The 18,960-nt window shown below is 30.0% G+C and overlaps 3 protein-coding genes across 5 annotated transcripts in view; all 3 read right to left on the reverse strand.

The window, feature by feature from the left end:
• Positions 1 to 1,986: 1,986 nt before the first annotated feature.
• On the reverse strand, positions 1,987 to 2,449 carry LOC136075393 (late histone H2A.2.2-like). The gene has a single exon (XM_065788421.1). The coding sequence runs from the start codon at positions 2,382 to 2,384 to the stop codon at positions 1,992 to 1,994; it is 393 nt and encodes a 130-aa protein (XP_065644493.1). The 5' UTR covers positions 2,385 to 2,449; the 3' UTR covers positions 1,987 to 1,991.
• Positions 2,450 to 7,138: 4,689 nt separating this feature from the next.
• LOC136074471 (histone H1-delta-like) lies at positions 7,139 to 7,507 on the reverse strand. The gene has a single exon (XM_065786794.1). The coding sequence runs from the start codon at positions 7,505 to 7,507 to the stop codon at positions 7,139 to 7,141; it is 369 nt and encodes a 122-aa protein (XP_065642866.1).
• Positions 7,508 to 9,318: 1,811 nt separating this feature from the next.
• LOC100205627 (putative uncharacterized protein DDB_G0291812) overlaps positions 9,319 to 18,960 on the reverse strand; it is a 71,665-nt gene continuing 62,023 nt past the window's right edge. For all 3 annotated transcript variants that reach the window (XR_010635887.1, XM_065788424.1, XM_065788425.1), the window contains 3 exons: positions 17,454 to 17,557; positions 10,195 to 10,344; positions 9,319 to 10,100 (listed from right to left, as the gene is read on the reverse strand). Coding sequence is in view for 2 of the 3 variants with exons in the window: in XM_065788424.1 (XP_065644496.1) it covers positions 9,959 to 10,100; positions 10,195 to 10,344; positions 17,454 to 17,557 (396 nt within the window). In the remaining variant the exon portion in view is untranslated. The remainder of the gene's footprint in view (positions 10,101 to 10,194; positions 10,345 to 17,453; positions 17,558 to 18,960) is intronic.

The following is an 18,960-nucleotide window of genomic DNA, read 5'->3' on the forward strand; positions in this document are numbered from 1 at the left end:
GTTCCTAGTCTTAAAGTTTAACTTCTAAGTTAAGCGTGGTTTAATGTTTTAAAACGGTTACTTTTAATCTCAACAAACTTTTGTTTAATGATTTTCCAACAAGGCATGTTTTCACAAGACATTTTGCACTGAAAAGCCAACTCTCTATGCACTGAAAAGCCAACTCTGCAGCGGATCCGGTGTCATGAAAATAATTAACCCCCATAATAAATTAACTCCCGTTGCGTAAAAAATTACCCGGGGAGTTAATCTATTTCGAAATAGATTAACTCCCCTTGAAATAAATTAACTCCTGTCGACGAAACAAATTAACTCCCCATAATATTTTAACTCCCTTAAAACAGCTTATACAAATAACAAAAAAAGTGTTTTAACTTGATGTTTTCCAAATGTGTTGTTTTTAAATCTGTTAATTAGTTATTGATATGGATATAGATTATATTTATACTATTATTATATCATATATTAATAGTAGCAGTATATATATATATATATATATATATATATATATATATATATATATATATATATATATATATATATATATATATATATATATATATATATATATATATATATATATATATATATATATATATATATATATATATAGTATATATAGAGAGAGACAGAGAGTATAGTATAGATATAAACTCTATAACCTTAGACATTATTATTAGCAAAAGAGAATGGTTCTGAAGTATTAGTATCAAAACAATAGTAATAGTAATAGTAGATCAAAACTTGCACGAGCTTTAGTTCGTGCAATGCTATTACTATTGTTATGATCTTCTTTCTATATATAATATAAAGGTTTGTCAAAAATAAACAGTTATAAAGTAATTTTATTCACGCTCACTAAATATTTATATATTATATATCTAAATATATATAATACTAAATATATTTTAAAAAAATTTTAAAATACTTACACAATTTTGTAAATGTAATTATAAGTTAAATTATTTAAAACGCGTATTAAAGGGGGTTAATTTATTTCAGTGGGGGTTAGAAATACTTAAGCCCCCGGTTAATCCATTTCGCTATATTTTAAAATAATTTAACTCCCGGGGTTAATTTATTTCGAAATAGATTAACCGGGGAGTTAAAATGTTTTAACCGGGAGTTAACTTTTTGGGGAGTTAATCTATTTCGCGTCACCGGCACTATTTTTTATGTTTTCCCATATTACCCGCTCGGCAGCTAGTGATCTAACTGATTGCCCTGATCATTTAATAAAAAAAAAAATTATAATAATAATAAAAAAGAGCCAAGGAAACGCTCTGGCTAAACTTCTTTTCTTTTTTCTTTGCTAGATACACACGTTAAAGCTATACTGTACACTAAAACATTGGCATGTTTATAACTGTATCAGTTAGGCAGATAAGGGAGGGGGAAAAAAAAAATCTCATTGGGAGAAAACAGAAAACAAACAAAATTGTTTGGTTCCTGCAGAAGCAACTGATTTTGTTAGCACAACCGCATTTTAATGTTGCCGAATGCGCAGTAATTGAAAAAGTCATAAAACTAACAATAAACGTTGTAAGCAACCCTCAAGGTAGATCAAAGTTCTCTCGGTCGTTAGAAACAAACTCCGAACACATGAAAGGCTACAACAGTTTTTCCGTGTTCGGTATTATAAACGAGCATGTATTGCAAAAAGCAATACGGGCGACACGAGACCAAATGTATGAAAATGAGTTTTTTTAAATGAAAATTTTACAAACTTCTCTTGTATTAACATTTCCTTGATAAACGTTTGCTTGTTAAGAAAGTACACGTGCAAAGTAAAACTAAAGCGAAGGCCTCACTTTTAAATATGTCATTAAACCGAACTGCGCACATGTTTAAAAATCAAAAAGTACTTAAAAAAACCTACTACTAGCTCAAACTCCGATAGCCTCTGCAGTCGTTTTCGTTCACGCAAAAAACGTTTTTGACAAATGTGTGGCTATGAAAATAGCCTTTTGATTTAGTGCCGAGACCGCTATTTACTTGGCTGCTGCTGGTTTTGGAAGTTTTTCGTTCTTCTTGGGCAGCAAAACGGCTTGAATGTTTGGCAGCACACCACCGCTTGCAATGGTTACACCCGACAACAGTTTGTTCAGCTCCTCGTCGTTGCGAACAACGAGCTGTAAGTGACGAGGAACAACTCTGGCTTTCTTTTTGTCTCGAGCAGCGTTACCAGCCAACTCCAAGATTTCAGCGGAATGGTACTCCAAAACAGCAGCCAAGTAAAATGGAGCGCCTGATCCGATGCGGTTAGCGTAATGACCTTTGTGTAAAAATCGATGAACGCGACCAACGGGAAACTGAAGGCCGGCTCTGAAAGGTTGTGTCTTTGCCTTGGCTTTAGCTTTACTTCCTTTACCACGTCCTGACATTTTAGATTTCTTTGTTGTTTACACGAAGCAACAGACAAAATTGTGAAACGAGTTTGTTTTGAAAGAGCTCTACTCGTTTCTCTTTAGTTATTTAAAAGTAATCCTCTCAAAATCGACAAAATTAAGACGAATAGAAAAACACCGTTTTCTGAAACAATGGTTTTGCGCGAGCCAATCGATTTAGCGTGCTGCATCACAAATGGACTCGAATTGGAGAGCACAACTCTGCCATAAATTAGTAAGACGTTCAACTGCACGCTAGAATTATTCGATATCAATCCCATTGTAGAAATGTCTGACGCTCCGAAAACAGGAGGAAAGCAGGCGCCCAAGGTAGCCAAAAAGGGTGAAAAATGAGCTGGTAAAAAAGGAGGCAAGATCGCCGGTACAGGTGATAAGAAACGCAAGAAGAAGAGATGCGAGTCCTATGCCATTTACATCTAAAACGTGTTAAAGCAAGTGCATCCCGATGTCGGGGTTTCATCTAAAGCAATGAGCATCATAAACTCGTTCGTGAACGACATTTTTGAAAGAATTGCGTCTGAAGCTTCGCAACTCCCCCTTCAAAACAAAAAGTCTACTATCTCTTCGCGTGAAGTTCAAACCGCCGTACGCCTCTTACTTCACGGTGAATTGGCAAAACACGCAGTGAGCGAAGACACCAAAGCTGTTACCAAGTACACGAGCAGCAAGTAGTTGTGCTACTACAAAAAGGCTATTTTCATAGCCACAAATCTTTTCAAAAACGGCGTTTTGCGCATTAGAACAAAATTTAGAACAAGACAGCTCGTATTATAGTGTGAGAAAACAAACGGGAGAAGTATGTCGCCTCTGCTGAGGCCGGTAATCATTCTGTAAACTAAGCTATGATGTTTTTCTTGACAAAGAGTTATCTAGCCCTTGTTTTTTAGAGTGATTTAATAAAAAAAGAAAGTTCCATTACAACAAGAGGCACTCCTATGCTATTTAATACTTTTTCTTTCTAGGCGTTATATTTACTAACTCCCTCTCTATCTCCCTAGACGTTATATTTACTAACGCGATGAGGGCCCGAACTGTAATATGAATTCCAAGGTATTTTTAACTTAAGATTAATTAAATTTTGTTTACGCGAACAAGCTTCTTGTTACATTGCATTTGTTTACAAATGCGATGTAACGAGAAGCTTGTACGACTTAATATATGATATTATTCAAAATATGACTTATAATATGATATTATACGAGTTATATGACTTTATATGAGTTATATAAACATAACTTAAAAATAAGTTATATGTATGCATATTTATATATGAATGTATATATACGGCACATTGCGCATCTTCAAAAGCCACGCAACAATAAGTGCAGACAATATGACATAGATGCAACAACAAATGACAATAAAAGCTGCTAAAAGCAGAGGCGGTTCAATTGAAGCAAAACTCACGCAAAAAACAAAAAGGCATAGTTTCAATTTAACAAACGATCGCAACCTCTATAGGTTTTTCCTACATGTCTGCATGCCAGATAAAACGTTTTCAACAGATTTGTGGCTATGAAAATAGCCGTTTTTGTTGCTGAAGAGTTTATCCGCCGAATCCGTACAATGTGCGTCCTTGCCTCTTTAGAGGGTAGACAACATCCATGGCGGTAACAGTCTTTCTCTTGGCGTGCTCCGTGTAAGTCACGGCGTTGCGAATCACATTATGAAAAAAGACTTTTAGAACACCTCGACTTTCTTCGTAGATAAGCCCTGAGATACGCTTGACGCCAACTCGGCAAGCTAGACGACGTATAGCGGACTTTGTGATGCCTTGTATGTTATCACGCAATATCTTGCGATGACGCTTCGCACCACCTTTGCCGAGACCTTTTCCTCCTTTACCACGACGTGAAGCGAACTAACAAAGTAATAATCTGATCACGTCCGCTTTAACAACGCAACGTTTGAAAGTAAATTAAGAGCTACAGAAACTGCAACATCAGAGCCCGCATCGTTCATAACTTTAACAAAAGACGCCATAGTTTTTGGAGATCATTTTGAGCCAATCAAAAAGCACTTTCTAAGCGCCAATCAAATTGTTGCATGCTTATAAAGGCACTAATCTCTAACATGTCAACAAACCAGCAAATTTTTTTTGAATTTGAATTTGAATTTGAATTTGAATAAGTGCTATCTCAAAAGCATTGCGATTCATCGATTATGGCTCGAACAAAGCAAACTGCCAGAAAATCTACCGGTGGTAAAGCACCTGGAAAGCAGTTGGCAACGAAAGCAGCAAGGAAGAGTGCCCCAGCTACCGGTGGAGTGAAAAAACCGCACAGGTACAGACCCGGTACCGTAGCGCTAGTGTGGCTACGCTAATTACCCCACACTGAGGCTTTTAAATGAACCAAATGCTTTCGTCACACCTCTAGTGTTCGCTTTAGACCTTTTTTTTTTTTTTTTTTTTTTTTTAGTATTGTATTTGCCGATTGAAAATAATTTACACTCGTAATTTATAAAAACAAATATTTACATGACTGGGGCTTAAAGAAGACAAAATTCATCTTATCATTAAGCCCCCCCTAAAAAAATGCATATTCATCAAATAAAATGTTTTAACAAAATGCAAAAAATAAAATATATAACGTTTAAAATATTTAGTAATTCAAAGAGTATTTATATTTAAGAAATGATTAGTAAAATAAGATGATATATAAGTATTAATATTACAAAAAGAATTTACAATAACTTTTTTTAATAAAAATTGAAATTATAAAATTTTACAATATTTTTAGTAATTAGTATTTCAAATAATAAAACTTAAAAAAATCGTTTGTAAATTCAAAACTTATAAGATAAGAAATACATTTACAATAGCAGACTATTGTTTAGAATATTAAATATAATATTAAAGAGTAATTAGTAGGTTAATTTTTGTTTTTGTTTGCTAGTTTAAAAAGCTTTTTAGAAGAACTTTAATTCATTTTCATGTATCATCAGTAATTGCTTAAGTTTTGTTTTAAACTGGTTTAAAGAATAATTAGATTTCAGCTCATTATTTAATATTGTATTCCACAGCTTAGGACCTCGGTTAGCAATTGAGAATTTGGTTGCTGAATAATGTGTTTTGGATTGAATGGAATTGTTTTTTGAAAATCTGGTAGGGTATATGTGGTTTATTTTTTCAAAAAGTGAATTAAATAACATTGGTGATATTTTTTTATCAAGTTTAAACATGAAGATAAGAATATGGTAAAGGTTTAGTTTATATACATTTAGAATATTAAGTTTATTAAATAATGTTTGAGTGTGAGAGAAACGGTCTACGTTTGTAATTATCCTTATAGCCTGTTTTTGTTTACTAAACAGTTTTTTTACTTTTGTTGCGTTTGTGCTGCACCAAGCAACGTTTGCATAATTTAAGTAGCAATGAATTAAAGAAAAATATAAGTTTTTTAAACAAGATAGATTTAAAAACTGCTTGGCTTTATACAAAACACCTATATTTTTTGATATTTTATTTTCAATTAGACCTATGTGGTCCCTCCAGGTTAAATTTTCATCCAGAACCACACCTAAAAATTTTATTGATTGCTCTCTTTTTAATAATGCGTTATCAACAAAAAGATCAGGAAGTTTTAATGGAATATCTTGTTTTTTATGAAGACGATGGAACAAAGTGTATTTGGATTTATTGATGTTCAAAGATAGTTTGTTTGATTTGAACCATTGGGTTAATTTTTCAAGTTCTTTGTTTACTGTTTGAAATAATTTACTGATATCTTTACTAGAATAAAACAAGGTTGTATCATCTGCAAACAAAATTAAGTTTAAAATGTTAGAAAATTTATATAAGTCGTTAATATAAACGAGAAATAAAATTGGTCCTAAAATTGATCCTTGAGGAACACCACAGGTGATTGACTTATATTCCGTTTTTCCTCTCTCCGACATTGGCGTAAAATGCACGCTGTTGATACTTAAAACTTTGTATAATACAAAAAGTTAAGAGATCAAGCTATTTCTGGCGGGAAACGGCTCTTCAGGGTGTCAGGCAGCATTTTAATATGGGTTTCAATAGTTAAATCCAATTTTAATAGTTACTGAAAGTCAACTCCAGATAAAATAGAATTAGATCCTTTCAGAAAAACGATGTTCGATTGCAAAAATATAAACATTGATACAATAGACATACATTGATGCAATAAACATAAAAAGTACCAAGAGAAGTTCATAAAGCTCTCTGTCTAATAAAATTTGATGTTACGAGTACATGTTGTATATACAACTAACATTTTCCCTGATTTATCCAAAAGTCAACAAGATTCCCTGATTTTTTTTCTAGCAGATATCTGAATCTCCTGATCTGAGCTGACAATTCTTTTCTGTTTCCAACATTTGAAAGTCATTTTAAAATTTTCAAAATGAAAACAGTGAGCGTTTTCGGGAGTTTACTCGTAACAAATCAACAGCGCAGGATTTTATCGCAACGAACAAATCCTTATCTGTTCTATGCCTATGCTTGTGTTTTTAGAAAGATGTGTGGCTATGAAAATAGCTGTTTTAATATGAAAGGGCACTTATTTCTTTTCGGCTTTGGCTGTGGTGTTTTTCGTCGCGACTTTCTTTTTAAGAGTAGCTTTTGCTTTCTTCGCAGCAGGTTTTCTGGCTGCCAACGGCTTCTGGGCGCTCTTTTTCACTGGCGTCTTCTTTGTCTTTTCTTTCGGTTTTTTCGCTTTTTCTTTGGCTGCTGTCACGACTTTTTTTGTCGAAGCGGCTTTCTTTTAGGACGTGCTATTCTTTACTTCTTTGCTTTCTTCCTTAGCTTTTTTAACGGTTGCAGCAGGACTCTTCTTCGCCGCTTTAGGCTTGGCTGTAACTCTAAACGAACCGGATGCGCCAACACCTTTCACTTGTACTAGCTCACCAGCAACCACCATTTGCTTAAGATTAATCTTCACTTGCGAATCGACATTATCGCCTACCTCGTTGTTGGCTTTTACGTGCTTAGCTATGGCTTGTCTGGACGATCCTTTGCGTTCTTTAAGCGAATTGATGGCATCAACAATCATGGCCTTGTACGGAGCATGATCGGCAGGCTTTTTTGGAGCCGACTTCTTCGCGATCTTTTCAGGAGACGCAGCATCACTCATTTTCTAGTTACCAGAATTGTTCGACACGAACTTTGTGGCTTTGCTAATTTTTTTCTTTCAATTGTCCGCATCGCAAAGGTGTTTTTCTTTTTCTAGTCGAAGTTTGTGCGGACCGTAGAGGACTTACATTAAAGTTTAGCAACTCCGTTGAGCTTAAAATTGTGTTTTCGTGTCTACAGGTAGACGTTCAGCGTTCACCTAGCTCTACTGGTAGAAACTGGATTTCTTCGAAAAACCTTCTGTAGAACAGTGACTAGAAAAGTTTGAAATTTTGGCAGATAAAAAAAAATCGGTAATAAGTATTATAATAGTAAGTTGTTCTTTTCTTTACCTATAACCATGGATGTGGATTCCTAAATGGTCTCCTGCTTTATATTTCTACTTTTTCCAAGTCTGTAGTGTCCAGAAGCTCAAAACATGTTTGTTGACTTAAGATCTGCTATACGAAAAAATTCATTAGATTTAGTGATTTATTGCCGTCAAGCCATTAGTCCTTGCCGTCATTACACCTAAGATAATTGTTCTCCTCTTAACTAAAAGTCTTAATTTTCTTTCTTTTAGTAGTCCGTAAACTTATTTCTATTTTTAGAGCTCCTAGATAAGAAAAACTAGGAAGAAGTAATATTTTTGTGATTTTCAAATCTAGAGTCGTTTTTTGGACTCCGCATCCCTGCTTATAACAGGTTTTGGGCGTACCCAAAGTAAAATCTTAGTCAAAATCCTTTGTTTTGCGATAATCAGGAGGTGAAATATGTTTTAATAATTAATACATGATAAAATAAAACAAGGACATTATCTTTTATATAATAGCATTATCTTTTTCTATGATTGACCGTTTTATTTAGTGTAGTTATCAATATTTAGATTTTAAGTAATTTATTTTATTTATAAAAGAACACTTTTTTAAATAAAATAAAGTAATTTATTTTATTTATAAAAGACGTACCGCAACACTTACATCCTGAAATATGTAAGGTTTACAATATCTTTTGATTTATTATTTAAAAAAAGTATGAGTCAAAATTTGATTTCGAACTTAATTTTTGACGACTTTGAATTAGTAATTGTTAAAACAAAAACAAAAAAAAGAAATAAAACCGCAAAAGTTAAAACTGTCTGAAAAATTGTCTAAACAAAATCTTAACAAAGTCAGTCAGCATTTGAATCCATGAATCATTCTACTCCATACATAGACACAAAATTAACAGACGTATCAACGTACCGATGTATCTCTTATTATTTGAATGAGGTTTAAAAATTTTGAAAAAAAAAACTTTCTTAAGTATTTTTTATACTCGATAATTTTAATTTTAGAAACCAATATAATAACAAATGATAAATAAAATAAAAATAATATAAAAATAAAAACCTGGAATATTTTGAGACTGATTTGTGACTAATTTCTCTAATTATTAGTTATTTGTGCTGATCTTTCAGAATAACCTCTAATAAAAAAATTGATTTGAGACAACACTTGATTTAAGATTTAACTCAAGCCCAAATACCTTTAAATTAGCAAATTTGATTATTATGTTATAGTTAATCTCAATTCAAAAATTATAATTAGATGTTTACTGTACTATAAAAACTGTTTAGGGCTCAAAAGATACGGCTATATAAAGTTAAGGTCTACGTTTTTTAGACTTTTTACAGTTTTAGAAAATTGGGCCGAAAGACAAAAAGATGCTGTTTTTAATTTTTTAAAGGGTTTCTGTCTCACATCAACTTAATGGAAAGACTTGTTTATAAAGCCTTAAACTAAAAAAACCTTGAAGTAAAAATACTTAAAATCTCTAATTAAAGAGCAGCAGTTCAGTAAAAACCAAATAAATATATTTACGTTAGAACGTGGGCAAATAAATACACACATTAGTTCTAAAACAACGTACAACACATTGATTAGTTTGCAAGATAGATTGATTTAAAAATTAAAACCAAATAATCTATAAACCATTTATTATAAAAATATGGCGCTTCAAACAAAAATTGGTTCATTACCCACAATTCTCTAAAAAATCAGAACTTTTTTAATTTTTCTAATTAAGCTTTATGGTATTTAATTGCAGAAAACTGTAGCTAACCACATTCCAAATCAAACACCTTTTTTATAGAATAGTTAACAAATAAGAAATTGCTAGTTATATTTTTACCAAGTTGATATTTTAATTTGATAACAATCAAAGCCAAGCTGAATAATACCAGTTAGCAGAGCCAAGCTGAATAATACCAGTTAGCAGAGCCAAACTGAATAATACCAGTTAGCAGAGCCAAACTGAATAATACCAGTTAGCAGAGCCAAGCTGAATAATACTAGTTAGTAGAGCCAAGCTGAATAATACCAGTTAGCAGAGCCAAGCTGAATAATACCAGTTAGAAAAACGATATGACAGCAAGCAATTAAGAGCAAAGAAAACTTAAATGTATTAGAAGCAGTTTGACTTAGTCAAGTTATCAAATAATCCATATCCTCATAGAATTATCAATTTTACGAGCAGTCGGTTTATCTCCACTAGAATCAGAATCTGAAGAGTCATCAACAAAGAAATGACGTTGACCAGATGTTGAAACCAATAACGGCAATGACGGATGAAGACTATAAGACAAATACAGAAATTTTATAAATATTCAATTCCTTTTTTAGTTTATATATTTGAAAAAAAACCTAAATGATAAAATTTGCAACATACCTAACACTATTAACTGCATCTTCATGCGCTTGAAACATTCTGGTTGGTTTAAAATAACATTCGTCATCCTTTAAATTTTCAAAGATGCGATGCAAATTATAAAAGCCAATCGAATGAGTTGTGTTTCCAGTAAACACGTAAGAATCACTCCTTAAAATTAATGTAATATATGTATGTAGTAACAGTTTTCAAAACATTCAATTTTAAATGCATAAAACATGCGTGTGTGCGTTTTTATATATATATATATATATATATATATATATATATATATATATATATATATATATATATATATATATATATATATATATATATATATATATATATATATATATTTAGGGAAAGACGGGGCAACATGACTTTTCATATAATTCAACAAAAAAACTTAAAAATGGGTGAAAACGAAATTTTATTTACATCTTGTGTTTTAAAACGCCAAATGGTTTTTTTTAAATATATCATTAACGCGATTTTATACGCGTAAGTTTAACTTTTTGCGCTTAAAAAAAAAATACTTCACTTTCGGTTATGCATAATGAATGGTGTAACTTTTTTTGGAATATTTTTTTGCGACACGTGTTTATTTTAAGTTTCTTTAGTTAGAGTAGTTGGTAGTTTTTAAATTTTAATAAAACTGGAGTCAGGAATCGCATAATAAGTCATCTTGCCACGGTCACGTGACCAGATGACATTTAAGAATTTTTTATTTTAATTTTTATTTCAAATTCTTCAACTTGCAAGCAATGAGTCATTATGATAACATGAACATACTGAAAAAGTTTTACAGCTTCCTAACTGATAGTTTTGCGTTTTGCAATAACTCAGGGCTTTCAAAACGTTCGCCATCTTGCCCTGCTTTCCCCTATATATATATACATATATATATATATATATATATATACATATATATATATATATATATATATATATATATATATATATATATATATATATATATATATATATATATATATATAATATTAGGGTGATCCACATTTTAATATGAATAAAATAAATGTCACAAACATTCTCTTCAAGGTTACCTGCAGGCCCGTAGGAACAAAAATTATATTGGGGGGGGGGGGGGGCAATAAAATTTTTTTTGCCTCTGCTGCCTCCCCTGGTTGCTAAGGGCCTGACCTGTGTTCCTTTGTCACCTAGGAGTATGTGTACTAAAAATTAGAACAATAGAAGCAATTTTAGGGGTTGCCGTGTTTTATAAGATAAATATTATATTATATTTTATATATGAATACATCATATACAGTTATACATATTCTACACTAAACCAACTTATTATTAGCATTATTACTTGCCTATTATCACCATTTAACCCTTTTGTCTATTATTACTACTTAACGTTCTATAATTAATACTGTATAACATTTTATTGTTAAGATTTTGCTTTCTGTTTAATTTAGAAATTGATATAACAACCACTAGGTATTCTGCAAAAGTGCACTCTTCGTGGTTGGAACAAATTTATTATTACAGGTTGTAAAAGATTTATCATTATTGTACAGCACAATCCGCAGAACAAGGCAATCCATTCAAGAAACAGTAACTACAGATAACAAAGTTGATTTCTCTACTGAAGATCCACTTCTTCTATATTGGGATGGAAAGTTTTTACTTAATATTACGGGTGGTCAACAAAAAGTGGATTGAATTGCCATTCTTGTGAATGGTGTGGGAAAAAAAAATTGCTGGGCATTCCAAATTGAATAAAAATGTTCGGGGACTAGTTTTTGACACTACAACACTGGATTAAACATTGGAGTCTGAACAATAATGGAGCAGAATCTTGACTGTAATCTTATATGCAGGCACCATGTTTGAAGTCATGTTTTCCACCATTTTTATGAACCAAAGGAGGACTTAAAGTTGGAATTTTTAACCCTTTTCAGAATAAATGGCTAGCAATCGAGAAGAAAGTGCTCACTATAGCAAATAAAGAACTTTTCAACTTTGATTTTTTTTTATTAAACTTCGCGAAGAAATGTTAGTATACTATTGTGAAACAATTAAAGATCAACAACTTAGGAATGATTACTTAGTAATCTCAAATTTGTGCCTTATTTTTCTTGGAAGATCAACTACAGCATCGGAGTTGAATGTAAAAGTCTTGGGCTCAAGGTGCATCACATGATGCACATTTGATGGAGAAAGCTATATATTTTCTAAAAATAAATATGTTTCAGAATCAATTTGTTATTAGGGGTCGTCCATAAAATACGTACGCTTTTTTTCGTACCCCCCCCCCGACCCATCATTTTGCAATACGCTTTTTTGAGTACCCTCCACCTCCCTAAAAGTACCTTTTAACCTATTTATCTAACATTTTATGATATTTTTTTTAATTTAGTGTCTCCTTTCTTTTATAATTGACCCACTGCCCTCCTATCTCATATATAGACCCCCTCTTCCCCTCCAAGCATATGTATTTTATGGACGATCCCTTACTGCAAGAGTAAAAAAAAGTAATAACGGACAGGACTTTTTGTGGCATATATATATATATAAAAAAAGTTTTGGGATGAAGATCCATTAGCTGAGCAAGCAAAATTTAATGATGCCAAGCTTCTTCATTGGATTCAAGAATATCCAAATCATACAATTGTAATTGCTACAGCTAAAGCTTTTCCTCGCCACCTCTGGTATTTTTCTGAACATTTAATAGAATTGATTTTCTTTGATTTCTGTAATAACAATAACACCAAGAAAGACATGGAAAACAACTTGAAACAACAGCCAAAGCAGAAATCTCTCGAAAGATTTGATGCTGTCATACTTGATTGGCACAGTCTATTGTCTTCATTCATTACACAATGCACCACAGATCTTTTTAACCTAATTTTGAAGAATCAGTGTTTTTTAAAAGGTCAGATTTGCTTAAAGCCATTTTCTTGGTAAACTCAAAAAAACCTTTTTATATCTTTTTGCTAAAAATATACTGGACTTTTGTAATATATTTCCAAAATCTGTATGATTAAGTAATATCTTAGAGCAGTTTAATTTTTTTTCAAAAACTTTGCCTTTATCATAAAAAAAACCTTTAAGTGAAAGGAAATAAATTAAAACTCTTGAAGAACCACAAGTAAGTACTTGTACATGTCAGTAACCAATAGTAATACATAATATAAATTAATAACTAAAACTGCTATCCATAAGTATTATGCCCTAGCATTTTATTCTGGTTCTTCCTCAAAGTCACTATCATGGAGATCTTCATATTCAATCGATAGTCAGAATAAAGCTTGTTATAAATCTAGTTAAATTCTTCAGTAGTGACTTCTATGAACTTTTTAAGGTCATCCACATTGAGTTGTAACTTTGTCATTTGTATAAGCGAAATTATGTTTTGTCATAAAGAAAGTATGACAGACTAAACCACTTATATTGGTAAACCCTATTATGTCTTTTTTTTATCATGATCATATTCAAAATGAAATAGGTTACTAATAGAAAAGTGAACCTTTATTGCTTTTGGGGGGATTTTTTTTTGCAGAAATGCAAGACTACTTGTAATGTTTGATGCTCCAAATTATAAAATCTAAGAATTCAGCTACATCTACTATTTCTTTCACAGTAAATTTTTCTGAGCTGGAGCTTTTGATAATAAGCTCACTGAGTTGATGAATACGGTAAAGATAATCATGTGTTTTTTCATGAAAAAAATATACCATTTTATTGGGAAAATAATTTGATTATATCAAACCTGCCACTGTCAGTCAAGTATAAACTACTGTTTATACTTAACAGGGTTTAATTTTTATTTTGTCAAACACATTTGTTATAAAAAAACCATAGTGTAGTATACTTTGGTGGAGCTGAGCTTAAATCATTTAAAAAAGCAGAAACTTCATTGTGCTCTTTTTCTTCTTCAACTGTAATGATACAAATCTGACTTTTTCCATTTTTAATATTCTATGCAGAAAAAACATTAACTAACATCTGTTTCATATAATAAAGTTGTTCAGATGGGTATTTATCCACTTTTAAAGCAATATAAACTTTTTACTTATGCTCTTATAAACTCAGCTTGGACTATCCTTGCTCTTATGAGTCATTTTTTACACATCTACGCTACATTACTGAGATATGGGGATTTCAGTTCGGGAACTAATTCTTTGCACCTGTAGCAAGTGTCTACTTGTGGTCAGCTAAATTAAAAGTAAAAATTGCTTTAAAATAGTTCCGATGGAAAGACTTTCTCACTTTTAGGTCACAATGTTTTTCCGGAAAAACATCCTGAAATAAAAGTGAAAAACAGCTTAATTTTGACTTTACTTAAAGTCAAAGACTAAAAAAATTATTGTTAGGTATAAAAGCCATTTAGGTTTTATTGCATAACTAAAAGTGAAAAAATGAAATTTAGAAGTCTTTTAATAATATTCTTTTTTACTTGTTTTTTTGTTGATTATATCATTATATATATGATAATAATTTTTGAAATTTTTCGTATTTTCCTTTGGCTTCTTTTGTCTACCAAGTTAACCTACATTTGACAAACTATTTTTATATTTGTCAAAACATTAACAATCCGTTAAATAATCAAGGGTCTTGAGGCACCCCTTATATATATATATATATATATATATATATATATATATATATATATATATATATATATATATATATATATATATATATATATATATAATATAAATACGTATGTATGCATAATGTATATAGTGCATATATATTTTGTTTGTATATATATAATAGATGTATGTATATATATATATGTATATATATATATTATATAATATATACATAAACATAAAAATATATGTATACATAAACATATATATATATTTATATACATATGTACATATGTATATATATATGTGTATACATATATATATATATATGTGTGTATACATATATATATATATATATATATATATATATATATATATATATATATATATATATACATATATATATACATATATACATAAATATATATTTATATATATATATTTAACTTGGATAAAAGTTAATTTTTTTCAGTTAGTTGTTGCAATAATCTAGATCTTCCTTTATTTATGAACGGTAATATACTTGATGAGTCATCTACCCTGCGTCTTCTATGATTAACTCTTACTTCCGATCTTTCTTGGAAACCATATATCAAACTGATTGCAAAATTAGAATCTGCTAAGATTGCATCTCTTTTTCGTGCTCACCACTTTCTTACTCCAGATTCTATTCTTTATCTCTATAAATCTCAAATATGCCCTTGAATGGAATGCTGTTGCCATCTGGGGTGGATCTTCCAATGATGCCCTTTCACATAGACAAGGTGCAAAAATGCATTGTAAACATAGTTTGACCTGCTCTAACAGCCAACCTCCAATCATTACCACATCGCCGTAATGTTGCTTCTCTTTCTCTTTACTATAAATAGTATAATGGGCACTTCTCATGTAAAAATTGACCACGCAAAAAATACTTTGCTTTGATGATTTGACCACGGCTTTTAACATGTTTTCAAAATTTAAAAATGCGCTAAAAAAATTTACTTAAACTTATCTAAAAAAAAACTTTATTTAAAAAAAAAAAAATCTTAACGAAAGAGAAAATAAAAAAAAACCCAACTAAAACAAAACTCAAGAAACTAGAATGCTTAGTTAATTTAAATCATGTTTTTAATTACGTTCCGAATAATTTTTTATCTCTAATAATGTTTATATAATATTATCAGAAACCCTAAAAGTAAAAAGAACAATTTACTTTTAATGATTGTTTAAAAAATACTCATGCCTAATTTAAATTATAGTGTTTTTTATACTAATTTAAAAATATCAGTTTTCATGTAAATGTAAACTAGTAAATAATTACGCATTAAAAAAACTATTTTATTCCTTGTTTTTACATTTGTACTTTTTTTAGTTAAATTTGTTTCAAACTTTTAACATTTATCATAAAAAATACATATTAATACAAGTAAAAAAAAACAAAAATAGTTTTTAATACTTAATATAAAAATTCATTAGAAATTTTTTGCTACTTTATTAAAAAGCGTTTCAATAAAAGCATTAAAGATCAAATTTATTTAATTTTAACAGCTTGCAAAAACATTTGTCTTTTATTTTCGATTAAATTTTTTTTATCTTTATAAATGAATTTTTTTATCTTTTCAACTTCAATTATTCTTATATTACAATTTGTTAAAAAGACTCTCATTGTCTTCAAAGGTCATCGTTTATAAAAACAAAACAATTTTTTATCTTTTAATAGCGTTTATAACAAAAAATACATATTTAAATAATTTATATAATATAAATTAAAAAAATTATATACAACTGTCACTAATACTTTAAAAAAAATCATTATTAGTAAATTGTTACTTTATTTAAAAGTGTTTCGCTAATATAAAAAAGTTTGCTAAGAAGTTTATTTCATTTAAGATATAATTCAGAATACTTTTATTCAGCCTGTTTTTGAAATAGCTGCGGTCAAATCGTCAAAGCAAAATGTGAAAATGTTGCCTGGTCATATAATGACATGCAATCGCACGTCTTCCTGTGAAACACTGAAAATTCGTCATTTAATTAAGTTTCACCTTTTTACTGTGACAGTTCCTAAGTGCTCCAAAAATTCTTACTTGTCTAGTTTTTTTCCTTGAATATCAGTTCTTTGGAATTTGCTCCCTTTATCTTGTTTTCCTGATTCATATAACTTGCAATCTTTTAAGTTGTCTGTTAATTGTTATCTTGCTCAAAGGCAAGTAACACTTTTGATGAAAAAATAGCTTGTTTGTTGCCTAAAACTGGATAGCATCTCTTTTTGCATCACAATATTCCTAAAATTCCAGAAATCCTTACTTAATTGATTATTGCAAATAAAATTACATTGTGTTTGTTTAAAAATTTGTATTTTTTACCTAGGTTTCTTAATTGCCCTGTAGGACAATAGTTTTTTGATTTAATTTAAACAATCTGTGTCATTTGTTTTAAAAAAAAAGCTGAAAAAAAACTCCGCCATTCCGGCCTGAAATATTGTAAATCCAGAGATCCGGCTGGAATGGAATTCTGGTACATCCCAACTCATGATAAAATTAGACCCAACTTAAAATATAAAACTGGACCTCACAATACAATGCAGAAAACCAAATTAAAAAAATACAAAAACATTTTTTTACATTCTAGTTCATAGCAATACGCATTAACTTCTGTTTAAGAGTTCCTAATTTTCAAATTTTTCTTTTTCTATCAGAACTGATCTTCTATAATATACTTTGCTAATACCTGTCAATATCAAACTGTATTCTTTGGTTAGTGTTGACTTCTCTAGATAACTTAAAAACAGGCTCCACTGTATTCCTCATATCCCAACAGAATAATTCATTGTCCTACATTAAAACAAGTTCACAAATAATATACATCATACATATATAAAATATATAATATAAAGTCTCAAAAATTATCAGAGGGGCTCCAATGTCGAACACTTATTTCTACCCCTGCATTAAACATACATACATACATATATATATATATATATATATATATATATATATATATATATATATATATATATATATATATATATTTATTTATATATATATATATATATATATATATATATATATATATATATATATATATATATATATATATATATATGTACCGGAGGCTTATTTACAAAGCAATACAAAGAACCCACTAGGTTCTTCAAATCGTTTTATGAAAAACCTCAAAGAACCTCAATATAGGGTTCTTCAAATCTTTGTAAACGCCATTTTATTTTTCTAATCGGTACCTATATAGCATAGGTAGACTAGTATGAATTTATAAAGAATGGTATAATAACAATAGCAAATGATTATCATGACTATTTAATTTGTGCTTTAAATATTAAAACCGTTGTTAAGCCATTATATATATATATATATATATATATATATATATATATATATATATACCATCAGGCAAGTAGTAAAAGTTTAATTTTGTTACGATTTGTTTAGTGGACGTTACGGTTTATATTTGTACTTTGGATCATTACGGGACGGAAATTGATTAGTAGTTAGGTTAATAATATTATTAATTTGTTTTTAGTAGGCTAATAGTTGTGAAATAGTTATACCTTTAATGTAGAGATATATGGAGTAGATTAATATAGTTATTTTTAGTTGTTAGTCAGGTTTGTAGCGAGCTTTGTAATTTTTTAACAAGAATTTATTTTCGTGGCGGCACTTTGATATAATTTCGGTTCTCTTATTTAACAGTTCTTCGGGTTTTGGGTATGATATAATAGTGAATTTCTCATACAGACATAGTGGGCATCTTTTGGAAATATTTGAGTAGGGGGGTACTGACTTGAGAACAGACCATGTTAGCATAGGGGTTTCATTAAAATTATTTTTTAAATCCCAGACATAGTTTGATAGGGTGGTAGACTTTTTGTATTTAATATTATTGAATGATGATTTGTGGTTGTTATATCTGGTTTTCCACTCACCTTCCGTTAATCTGATATAAACTTTGTTGGGTTGGTTTTTTGCTGCGATGATGCATTTATATATAATATTTGTGGATTTGCACTTACCATTCAGGGGGCATTCTGATTTGTTTCAACAATTGCATTTTGGATCATTATTTTCAATTCTTGGGAAGATAATTTTTTTGTAGTGGTTTTTTATAACTTTTTCTATATTTTCAGTGCAACTGTATATATATATATGTATATGTGTATGTATATATATATATATATATATACATATATATATACATATATATATATATATATATA

Source organism: Hydra vulgaris, chromosome 01 (genome assembly GCF_038396675.1).
Source record: "Hydra vulgaris chromosome 01, alternate assembly HydraT2T_AEP".
Classification (NCBI taxonomy): Eukaryota; Metazoa; Cnidaria; class Hydrozoa; order Anthoathecata; family Hydridae; genus Hydra; species Hydra vulgaris.

Coding starts and splice junctions, on each gene's coding strand:
- LOC136075393 (XM_065788421.1), bottom strand. CDS start 2,384: ATGTCAGGACGTGGTAAAGGAAGTAAAGCTAAAGCCAAGGCAAAGACA.
- LOC136074471 (XM_065786794.1), bottom strand. CDS start 7,507: ATGAGTGATGCTGCGTCTCCTGAAAAGATCGCGAAGAAGTCGGCTCCA.